The 12,465-nt window shown below is 39.4% G+C and overlaps 1 protein-coding gene across 4 annotated transcripts in view; it reads right to left on the minus strand.

Moving 5' to 3' along the window:
• The window catches only part of CYTIP (cytohesin 1 interacting protein), a 70,561-nt gene that overhangs the window by 23,199 nt on the left and 34,897 nt on the right, over positions 1 to 12,465 (minus strand). Inside the window, exons 4-5 of one of the 4 annotated variants that reach the window (XM_053215095.1) lie at positions 7,452 to 7,531; positions 215 to 264 (exon numbers count right to left, since the gene is read on the minus strand). In XM_053215095.1, the coding sequence (XP_053071070.1) occupies positions 215 to 264; positions 7,452 to 7,520 (119 nt within the window). In that variant the 5' untranslated portion in view covers positions 7,521 to 7,531. Of the gene's footprint in view, positions 1 to 214; positions 265 to 7,451; positions 8,069 to 12,465 lie in introns of those variants that run through there. The other 3 variants (XM_053215094.1, XM_015076711.3, XM_015076727.3) reach the window with 3 other exon arrangements.

The raw sequence follows: 12,465 nt of genomic DNA on the forward strand, positions 1-12,465 counted from the left end.
ACCAAAGTATCACATTTGTCACAGACGTATCATTAAATAACTGCCACAATTACGAACAGCTGACGTTCATGTAAACTGTAGTATGTGAGACTCTGTGTGTGTGTGTGTGTGTGTGTGTGTGTGTGTGTGTGTGTGTGTGTTGTCGTCCACAGTCTGAAGAGCTGTGCTCCTGAATGCCTTGGTGAGAGACACAAAAATACAAGGATCTCTTTACCTTTGAGACCAGGAGAAGTCACCTAAAGAACTTGATCTCGTCAAAGCAGGCTGAAAAATAGAATAAGCACACAGTTATCCAAAGGTCCTTAAGACACAACTACGAAGTGTTGTAAATAACCAAGCACTTTGTTCTTTGTCACCTTCTTTGGCCCAGCTCTGGGAAATTGTTATGGAAAGGTAGTAATTTCCATTTTCTAGTGGTAGCAAAGGAGAGCGGGGGAAGGGGAACGTTGGAGCATTAAAAGGCTAAATGAGGCTCCGATAATAATACACCCTGGCAAAAAGAGTCCACGTAATGTGGCAAAACTCCAAAGCTTCCAAAAGGAATGTCATCTCTAATCTCTATTTAAAATAGCCTCCGAAAGATTAACCATAGCAATTTCTAATCACACGGAAATCCAAAGAAAACAACACCCACAGAATGGCATATAAAACTCAAATGCTTGATAGTTTTTTGAGATACTGATGAAATGACTGTATTTATTATAATAGTTCAATATGTTACTGTTTTTAACAGGATAAAATAATCTCTAAAGAACCAACTCATATGCAGAAGCACAATTCAGGTGAAACCAGGGACTCCAAACCTCAATTCTGCTTATGATTGATTTTTGCAGAAGGTCTGGAAGAGTGCGGTGAGATCTGCAGCCAAGAGAGCAAAGGAACCAAATAGTATAAACAACAGGAATACTATCACCTTTCCTCCTCGGCATATTTTGGAAAAAGATCCTATAAACATAAACTTCCGAGATACCTTCTACCCTTGTAAATAGGAAACGTAAGCAAAAGGCAGCATCTTGTTTTCTCAGGTGATGGCTGTTTTTTCTGTGTTTTTGTGTTATTGTTTAGGAATTAACAAATGGTAATCAGCCCTTTCTCAAATGTTGGTCCAGTGGCCCAAAATGTAAACTGCAATCCTAGCTAACCCACGGGTGTTTCATGGTCAACCTGACACGCCTGTCATCTATCAGTGAATACATAAAAATGTCAGGGGCCGCTTGGGTGGCTCAGCCAGTTAAGTTTCTGACTCTTGGTGTTGGCTCAGGTCCTGATCTCGAGGGTTGTGAGTTCAAGCCCCACATCGGTCTGTGAGCTGACGCTGTGGAGCCTTCTTCGCATTCTCTTTCTCTCTCTCTCTCTCTGCCCCTATCCCGCTCATGCTCTCTCTGTTTCGCTCTCTCTCTCTCAAAATAAATAAATAAACTAAGAAAAAAAAAGTCAGGAGATCAACACATAATCCAAACAAATAGAGGTTGAAAATCAGAAGGCGAAAAACACATAAAATTAATGCACAAACAAAACCCTCATTAAGGCATTTGTTAGGACAGAAGCCTACATCACTGTAATGAATCTGAATTATCAAGTACGAAATGCCAGCCTTTTCACGAACTTTCTGAAATGGCTCAGCATTCAGAATTTGGCTACTGATTGGTCAGTTAAGCTAATGTAAGGAAGAGATGATCTCTCCTCGCTTTGATGCAAATTGATTATGTTTTGGAATTCCTTGTCTTTTCAGTTCCACCCCTCAAATCATTTGCATCATCCTGAAGTCTGCAATCAGAAGGCTCAGACCCAAAAAGATTCTCTAGATTTGCCAGAAATTATTTATTTTCAATTTGTAAGGACTAACGATAGATGGCCCGCAACAATGTTCATAGTTTATTTCATCCTGATTTGTCCTACTAACCACAAACATGGGCGAGGGACGACTCAGCTGTGCAGTAGGGCTGCCTTCTTATAAAAGAGAGCAATAAACTTGATATTCCCAAGTATTTTCATCTCGCCAGCCCACTGCACTCACATTGTCTCAATCGACTTTCATTATTTGCATCTCCCTGGCTTTTATCCTTGTTTCCGATTGCAAGCTTTGTAGGTAGGTCATATCTACCTGTTACCTGTTATCATAGCCAGGGCTTATATTTAAAAATACTACTCTTGCTATCAATATTCATCATATTAGTCACACATTCTTATATGTGGAGACTGTATGTGTATTTATATAAAGGGTATGCTGGATCAGATACCTCACCTCTGTACAGAATTATCTTTATCCTTAGAGCCACGTGGGGACTGTACTTGTTTTATTTTCTACCCCAGTGCCTAGTGCAGTGCCTGGAATATAGGGGAAACTTCAAAATAGCTAAATAGACAAATAGAAGTAAACTATTAGACACCAACGTAAGTAAGTAGTGGTGAAAGATCAAGTTCAGGAGAAATGCATTAAAATGTTCTTCAACTTTGCCCTTCATCAAATTTTAAATATTTGCAGGAAAAACTCAAGGGTAATCATTAAAAATAGAAAATTAAATTTAAGAAAATCCCAAACACGTGACAAAATCAAAAATGAAAAACGAAACAAAACAAAACAAAAAGAACAAAACCATCTCAGTCCAAAAACAGCAAGAACCATAAAGGATTAATAGGAAACAAAGGAAGTTCTAATGCCTTAAGACATAACTGCCAAATGAATAAATGGTGGCCAAAATGAATGAGTTATTTCCAGCCTTTCCTCAGCAATTTTAAATGCCCTTTTGCCAGGCAAATAATCACAGCACTGACAGGAACGTTAAGATTTCATCTGGTCCACCTGTAACCTGCCTTCTAAAGTAAAAAAAAATCATTCCAGATAAATTCAAATATAAAATAGTTTAACTCCACAAGACAAACCCAAATCCTCTACACAGAAAGCAATTTTCCTACTTTTCTCTGGCTCACCTCTCTATCTAGCTAATCGACTAGTTGAAAATATTTGCCTAGCACACCGTGAGGCGCACAGCAGAGACCCAATTCCTGTGGATCAACTGATTTGGGTTACCAGCGACACACACACAAAATCAGACTAAGTCAAATTGTAAATTGGTTTCTACTCTAGATCAGCGATGAACCTCTCTTAGGCACCTAATGTTTAAAGAAAAAACAATTTAAACAAATTACGCACCATCAAATTCTCTGACACGTGCCACATCTTGACACACAGCCTCCTTGCATGTGATCTCGGCTGTCAGACTCAGGCCATGTGAAAAAGAATGTTCCCAGGGTTCAGCCCGTGCTCAGGCACCCGGGTATCTGCCGAAGTGGGAAGAAGCATGCCTAAGGCCTTATCCAAAGCATCACCCTTTGAAAAATATTTTGCCTACAGCCCTTTTCCTAGAGTGAGCGGTCCTGTTCTAGGCTCTAACCCGTTCTAGGCTCTAACCCGGGGCGCCAGTGCTCCCGAATGCGCTCCCAGCCAGAGCCTTTTCTCGGGGTTGCAGCGGAGACACCAAAACGTATGGATAAGGAACGGGTGTGTGATGAACGGCATATGCCGGCAACAGCTGTCTTTTATTACACATTATCTAATATGAGAACTCTAGGTTTGGCAATTTGGCAGGCCTGCAAGCCACACATTCAATGACGACCCGCTGATTAGACAAAGCTCCTTAACCCCTTGTTAGCCACTAATATAAAGATGCCTGGGGTTGAGTTTATGATTCCTCTTCTTTTGTTTTTAGTCAGAGGGCTTCAAAGATCAGGCATTAATATTCAAAACGGAATTTTTGCCGCTATGCGGTGATTTACAATGTCCCTCTTTAGGGGGAAGCCAACACTAAATATTTCAGCTGTCAGTTTGCAAAAGATCAGGGTAATCTGTAGCTCAGCCAGAGAGCCAGCAGACTCACAGGAGCTCAAAGTTCAATACTGCAGCCACTTCTGCTGCTAAGTAACAGATTGTTACTTCCTGGTCCCCACTGAGTGAATGCATTTCCGGAAAGTATTGGGGGTGGAGACAGGATATATATTAACATGTTTCTTTTGTTTCTATTGTTTGTTTCAAAAGCCCAAATCCTGTGCCTTGTTCTCTTTTCCAGTCTCTGCTGCAATCTCCCTAATTCTTCCAGGAATCCAGGTGTTTTGTTTTGTTTTGGTTTTTTTCTGTTTCCCTTTTAACCCAGGAACCTTGGGTTAGCAAGGCTCTACAGACTATTCTAAGATACAGCAAAATAACGGAACCGTGTGCAATTTCCTAACTCATAAGTGCCCTTAAGGAACCCAAATAAATGTCACAGCTTCCCAAGAAAGTCTCACTGTGGACTCATGAGCTTCTTTTCCAAGAAAAACTGTGGGCTATTCACTCAGGGCATGCCACAGTATGAATTAGAGAATACTTTCCCAATTATTTCGTAGTGAAATTAACACAGTGTTCTACCTAAAAGTATTCAGTTAATGATCAAGATACCTTGTTGCAGTTAGAAACTTGGGAGTTTGGGGTCACAGATGGGTGAACAGACAGAAATCATGTGAAAGTTTCTGCAGGGCAGAACCCATCCCAGAAATAGACACGTTACAGAGTTTAGCACAAAATTCCGGATCAGAACTTTTAAGTGAATTCACCCTTTCTGAAGTTGCCTATTGAGTAATAATTCAATAACCTTGAGAACGTCAGGCAAAGACAACCTGTGGTACCAGTGAGGCACATTCCAGTTTCTAACCCATTTGTCAGGTCCCTGGTTCTTAAACTGCCTTCCAACTGCAACCTACTACCCTTGAGGGAGCGGCCCAGAGGTACAATCACTACTCCTTTGTTATCACCACATTTATAAAGCCTATCTTTATTTCCTCCTGTCTCCTTCCCACACTGTTTCCCATTGCAGGGATTTTTACCCCCCAAAAATATGTTCAGAAGTAGAAGCTGTACTGAGATGTCTGTCGCCTCCTACAAATACAGGTATTGAGATAAGAGGTACACACAGAAATCTATTTTTAAGCAATTCCAAGTGTAAACACCCAAATGCTTCCGAAGATTAATCTGAAACTACATGCTCACCAGATACAGCTTTGCAGAAACCAAAGCCAACAATAACGAGAAGTATGAACTGTTGACGTCAGCCCTGAAAGTGTTGAAAATAACAGTGGGCAGAAAAACACCTGCTCATGTGGTTGCCTCACAGGGATCTTGTTGCCTGCGATTCAGGGAGTGCCAAATGGGTGATTATTCTCTACAAACCACTTAAAGGAAATGAACATCCATTTGGAAAAGCCTGAAATGTTGGGATAAACTTGCATCAAGTCTCATTGATGCTAACTGTACAGAATCATAAGTATCATGCAGAAGAGAGTTTTTGTTTTGCCTTCTTTTTTTCCTTAAAGTCATTCTCACAACAGGAAGAAAACACTGTTTGAATAGGAGTTTGCTATGGGAGAGAATAGGAGAAAAGGGAGAAGACGGGGCCTAAAAAGATGAGAACATCAGATAGATTCGTCGGTGTGAGAATGTGGGCATTTGTGTGTATATAGGTTATATACCTATGCACAATGCATGTGTTTTGTGTGCCCAAATCCCTCTCCTTATCTCCTTCCAGTAACCTCATACTGACTGCCTTCTTTTTAGTGGAAGCTATCTTCCCTCGAGTTTAAGACCAGATGTGACTCCTCCGTTTTCACTGCCTTTCACAGCCAAGTCTCCGGGTCTCCTCTCCATTCTGTCCATTTCCTTTTTCTCCAACTACTATAAAAGTTGGTCCCTCATTGCTAGTCTCTACCCATGTACTCACCATGTTTCTAGAGTGAGGCTCCTAAAACCCTCTACTGCTCAAACATGCCCAGTGGCTACCTGTGTTGGTCAAATCACTGCTTCCTCAGGGGAAGTGTTTAGTAAAGCAGCCCGCCGGCTTCTCGGCCTTTACGCTAAGATCAAGCGTAAAGGAGCCCAGCACCAAGGTCTCCACTCCCCTTCAACAGACACTTATTGGGTCTCCCAGACATAATAATGTGCTGTTACCTCAATGTGCCCTAAAGGCCCCGAGATCTGTGCCTTGGCATTAATTATTCCCTTGCTCTGGAATACCGTTCAGAATTGGAACATCCTATCCTTCAAGGTTATATTAAAAGACATGTCCTTGAATTAGAGCATTTATGTTGTGTAATGCCTATTTTGTTCTGCCTACTGAATTGTTAACCCTAAAAGGCCAGGAAATGCATTCTTTTCATCTCTGTACCTTGTACACACTGCTCCATATCTGAAACCTGAATAAAGACCTTGGTGCTTCCTATAGCTGCTTTATTTTCAGACAGGCAGTAAATTGATAGAAATGTTCATCACTTGATTAAACTTAATGTCATAAAAGCACTTTCGCATTAAACGAAGATCAAAAATCCCAACCATGGCAAATTATGCCTTATCTTCATTGTGAAAAATAACGAGGAATCAGCTGTATACATTGCTGAGAAAAGATCATGACTCGCCCACTATGCTCTAACTCTCTAATCCTGAAATTAGAAGGCTTAAGAGGAGCACATGATGTACATGCAGGATTGAAGGGCAAAAATTCATGCTTTAAAGCAATTCCAGTTCTAAATTCAGATATGCACTTGGAGCCTGATAGCAAGTTATATAACTAAAACCTGAAGAGGTGCTATGGTTAAAAAATTATTTTAAAAATTGGAAATTGTAGAATCAAAGAAACGAAAAATAAACTCAGCTGGACATGGATTTTCCTAAGTGAGTTTTCATCTCTAGGGAAATCCCTTACAATAAAAATAAAAATGATAACATGATGGTTGAGCACCAACTTCACGTCAAGCGCTGTGTCAGGCACGGCGCATTTTCTTCACTTACTCCAAAGAAGAGCTCCTTAGGGTGGCTCTATTATTATCTCCATTACAGAGAAAAGAAAACGAAGTCTTAGGCAAGTGGCTTGCCCAAGGTCCCACCAGCTAGTAAATAGCTGAGCTGGTACTCAATCTGCCAATTTATCCAGCAAAAGCCTTCATTCCCAATGGCATTAGGTATGTACCTGTGCCCCTGCACTGAAAATAATTTAGTCAACAAATGCTGTCCTGGAGAAAAGGTACTCTCATTCCATTGAAAATGACTATCACGGAGTGAGGCTGGGAGGCATAGAATCAATGGGACACATACAGGGGGAAAAGATCAATGATTCTCAAACGGGCCACATCTGCATGCACTCTCTAAGTTTGATGCACTTAACGATTTTCATTTACCTGAACACCTCTTCAAATGAGAAAAACAATCTTCTTTTAAGTTTGGCCTTGAAAACAATATTTTGTTAATGGTTTTAAATCTTTTGGACTAGTCCATGAGCAACCTGGGCTTCTTAGCTGCGTCCTCCCCCATACTCTTAGTAACTAATTCCAAGCCTCTAAAGTACAAGTTCAGTGCAAAGTCAGATAAACATATCACTCTGCTCCCAAGAGAACAGGAAAACTCTGAAAGTACAAAATAGTAATCATACCTGCTTTCTTCCCCGAGGCAAAGTGGCCACTGTGTCTGCCAGCATTTGAATCCTTCTATTATCATCCATTCGGAAGCTGCCTGTGAGTGTGGAGTCAGAGTTATAAGATGGACCAGCACAGTAGTCCACCAGATTGCCATTGCTGTTCTGTTGCAGGAGCCTTTGTAAAGACATTGTGAATAAAGATTACTCCAGCTAGCACATGGTTGAGTGGCCTTGCAGGATGGGGGAAGCTAAAACTCTAACCCTCTGACAAGTAATCAAAAGTAGCAAAGCAGAAAGAGCCCATGTGACTTCTGTGGTTTTAGGTACTTGTTACACAAACCCTATCTTGCAGTTCACTCCCATTTCTCAATGCTTTTTTTTTTCTTTAAGCCCCTGGGAGAAACAATACTTTTACCGTTAAAAAAAAAATCAACTTATTATTTTCTCTTTCAAAAAACCAGAACTCTTATGCTTTTATGAGCTGTGGCAAATTGTGTTCAAAAAACCATCTGCCTTATTTTAAAAGGAAGAAAGAAATATTTCCCCAAGTTCTGCCATTTGTTACCCACCCATTCTCCTACTTAATATGGGCAGTTCAATGTCAAAGTCAAGATACGCAGACATTCAGTTCTTGTGGATATAAGCAAGAATTACAGGGTCCAGTCATAATGTTCTCTTACAAAGTCCTTGTAATGTACTTTCCCCAAAGTACACCCTAGCTCATTAATGTTCATCAAAAAGGCATTATATCTGCCACTTGGATAACCATTCAGCATTCTGCCGGTTGCCCTTCTACTACTTTGTCCTGACTAAAATTATCCATCATCTTACAAGGAACAATGGGAGGAGAAGACCAGCACGTTCAGAGCTCAAAGTTGACCCTCTCTTAGACTGGACTTTGCTGCAGCATCAGCCTGTGGTCCTCGGGGAATAATGGAAAGAACAGGAAGTTATCAGGCAAACCAAGGTGGCGCAAGAATGTTTCTTGTTGGTCCGGGCATGAATATGGGTCAAGGACGCCATCATGAAGTACTCAAGATCACAGATACTTTTTTTGGTGGGGGTTTGAGACCTGTAGTTTTGAGAGAACTGGTTTCAGAGGAGGAGCGGGGATGTAAGTAGAGAAAAGAATCAAAACAAAAACCAAAAAAAGAAGTTTTACCTACTAGAAAAAGTCAACTGTGATTTTCAAAATAATTGTGAAGGTCAATAGTAGGACGTAAAGGAGTTAGAAAGTTTTGAACTAAAATGGAGGTCAAGGTAAATCCAGGCCGAACAGAAGCTGCCAAGTATAAAGGGTAAAATCTTGAACAAAACGATGTTTCTAAAAACATAAAAATATCTAAATCAGGGATTACAACTGCATTTGCCTTCAGGGCCCAGATGGGTAAAATAATATAACATAAATGTGTAAAACAAAAGAGAGTGGTAGAGACTTTGACAACTAAAGAATGTGTCAGTTATGAAGACATTTATGTGGTGTGTGTGTGTGTGTGTGTGTGTGTGTGTGTGTGAGAGAGAGAGAGAGAGAGAGAGAGAGAGAGAGAGAGAGAGAGATTTTAAAACATCTCCAGGCTATGAGGTACATGACTTAAATCAACACTATTAATTGAGGACAGCAGTGCACCTGCCCTCTCAGAATTTGATAAAGTTAAGTAAATATTTTCATATTTCAAAATGCCAAATGGAAATTATACACTTGCCTGATATAAGGCCATAGAGCAAAATGACAACCAAGCATTACAGATGGATGCCAAAATTGTATCAATTTAATTTGTTATGCTGACCTTAGCTAATATAAATTATAGAAGTTTATTATTAAATTAAGAAATTAGAAAAAAAAAAGCTTTACTTATTTTATGACATTTGTTTAAGAAGGAGAATCTTTCAAATCGTAAGATCCATTGCTGTGCAACCAGAGACAAAGGCAGAGCTGACATTCAGTCAGTATATACCAGATTGGTCAGACTTGTTAATTATATATTTAGGACCTGGCCTATTTTGATTGGCCAGTTTCCTTCTCTGATTGTCAAAGTCTTGTGTCATACCAGTTATTAAATATTTTTAATAACATCCTCCATCAAAAATAGCCTTTGTGATAAAATGTGGAGAAATACTAATATTTTCATACAAATATGACTTCAAGCCTCAAACCCTTGATTCACAAAGGTGTTCTACTATTTACAATTTATTTGCTCTATAGAATTTACCTCAGAATAATTACACTATTCCGAACTCTCTTCCTCTTCATCCTCCCCTTTATTTATAAAGCTGATTCAGAAAATAAATCAGATCAATCTATCTACCTACTCAAAAGATTTCAAAATTGCCTCATTGTCCACAAAATAAAATAAAATAAAACTTTTAAAAAGTCCAGTTCTTATCTAACTTTATTCTCTGAAATGTCATATCATTTTTTTCAGATCTTTCTTTTGAACTTAACATATGATACTTAGATTACACCTGGAAAGTAAGAGCCAATTTGTATCTTTAAATGTATACTCGTGTCCTATGTACAGAAAGCATTCAAGCAATGTTTGTTAACAAAAAGGGGAGGGAAGTAGATATTCAACAAAAATGAATTAATATTCATCTAAAGCACCAAAGAAGAAAAACTAAACTGGTAGAAAATTCTTGTATTATGGACCCATAGTCCAAAGAGCCACAATCTTATGTAAAGAGAAATCTGAGAGATGCAGAAAGAATCTCTTTTAAAATATGTCTGTCATGGGGTGGTGCCAGGGTGTCTCAGTCAGTTAACTACCTGAATTTTGGTTTCAGCTCAGGTCAGGATCTCATGGAGTTGGAGCTCTGCATCAGGCTCTGTGCTCTCTGTCCTTCCCCCACTCATGTTCCCTCCCTTCCTCTCTCCTTCTCTCCCTTCCCCATTTCTCTCTCTCTCTCTCTCTCTCTCTCTCTCTCTCTCTCATCTATCTCTTTCTCTCTCTCAAAATAAATAAGCTTAAAAATATATATATGTCTGTCGTCTACTCAGAAAGCTAACATCCCATTATTGGGGGGGGGACATTCTTATTTGAGGCATTTTTTCATAAATATGCAAATACTTGTGGATTGAGTTAAGTTTTAGTACAAATGAATTGAACCCTGAGGTGCTGGAACATGGGCAAGATGTGATAGAGGCCTCTGAGAAGGGTATATACCTAGAGGACAGAACATAGAAAGGCAGGAGGGTCTAGAAGGCAAACTTGGCCAATTCCATACATAACACCCATTAAACTCATAGACAGCTATAAGAAGGTTAACAACAGCGGTTTCAGTGCCTAACTTTTTGGATTCAAATCCTGGCTCTACAAGTAGCGTTTGACCTTGGAAAAGTCATTTATTCTTTCTGCTATGGACTGAATTGTGCCCCACTATACTCATATGCTGAAGCTCCAAACCCCCGTGTGACTGTATTTGGAAACAGGACCTATAATTAAGGAGGTAATTAAAATTAAATGAAGTCCTAGGGTAGAATCATGATCCAATAGAATTGATGTCTTTATAAGAAAAGACATCAGAGAGCTAGTGCCTGCTAGCTTGCTCTCTTGTCTCTCTGCCATGTGAAAACATAGGGAGGGGGTAGCCGTCTGCAAGCCAGAAAGAGAGGAAAGAGAGCTCTCACCAGGAACCCAATCTATGGGTACCTTGATCTTTGACTTTCCACCCTCTAGAACTGTAATAAATTTCTACTGTTTAAGCCACCTGGTCTGTGGTATTTGTTATTACAGTATTGGTCCAAGCTGACTAATACGCTCTCTAAACCACAGTTTTTACATATCTAAAATAAAAATTTGTAGGGAAGAACAGATAAAATAGTCCATGCATAGCGCTTGGTTCAAAGTAGAGTATTACTATTGAATTTTAAGTAATAAGAATTCAAAAGGAAAAACTTCAAAGGAAATTACTTTAATTCTCTATGAAATGCCTTATCTACTACCAAATGCTCATATATGCAGCAAGGATGAGCAGTCTAAAGGCCAGCGTACATGTGAAAACCCTTGTTGTCCTGTACCATTTTGCAATGCTTGTAAAACACTGTCAGAGCCAACGTCAGAAATTTCTGGGTTTCCATTACCCCTAATTTATCTATTCATTAGAGTAGATATGGGACAGAAGGAAATGGCTGCTCAAAAAAAAAAAAAAAAAAGGAAAAGAAAAAAGAAAAACCCAAGAATTCCTTTGTATCCTTCAGGTTTTAAGACAGTTGTTGGGTTTATTTTATTTTGGCTGTTTGCCTTTATCTGCACAAGAAGTCTTTATTTGCTTGCTGGAAAACCATAGGGTTTTGTTTTGGTTTGGTGTTTGGTTTTGCTTATTTGTTTTATTTTTGCGTTTTGCCTTCATTTACACAGGAAGCCCTTATTTGGCTACTTGCACTGACATAGACACAGGTTATAGTCACACAGACAATATTTGAGTCTTTTATGTTTGAGTTTATGTAAGGTAAATTTAATTTGGTAGGGCTACTCTCATATCTGAGAGCTGACTAACAGTGACAACTGGCTTGTCCTATTTCTCACCTATTTGTGTGATTGGACTGGGTGGATGGGTGTCTCTATCTTCCTCAAAAACTCTGTGTGGGTCCCTGGGATTCTGAGAGAGTTCCTTAAAGGGAATTCTCCTTCTTCAGAAAAAGGTAAACGACAATCAGGGCTGGCTCTGAAAAATAACAAGCTGAGGAAAGAGAAATAATAGAAACAGAGATCATGAAGTCCCTATATTAGAAACCCTAATGTGGATACAAACCAAATATTAGCTTCAAGTTGTGACGTACTTATTTAAAACCACACACACACACACACACACACACACACGCAAGACTTTAAATCTAATATAAATAATAGTTAACAATAGATCATATCCATTATGTTTTATTACAAGTACAAGGAAGTTTTCTGACCTATTAAAGCTTAATCCAACCAGTCATGAAGCTATGGGTAGACTATAGTGCCACCTAAGAGATTTAGCTGCTGAATTCATCTGGGGTCCTAAACAGATTATCTAGATCAGGTGTTCATGAATCCAT

This window comes from Acinonyx jubatus, chromosome C1 (genome assembly GCF_027475565.1).
Source record: "Acinonyx jubatus isolate Ajub_Pintada_27869175 chromosome C1, VMU_Ajub_asm_v1.0, whole genome shotgun sequence".
Classification (NCBI taxonomy): Eukaryota; Metazoa; Chordata; class Mammalia; order Carnivora; family Felidae; genus Acinonyx; species Acinonyx jubatus.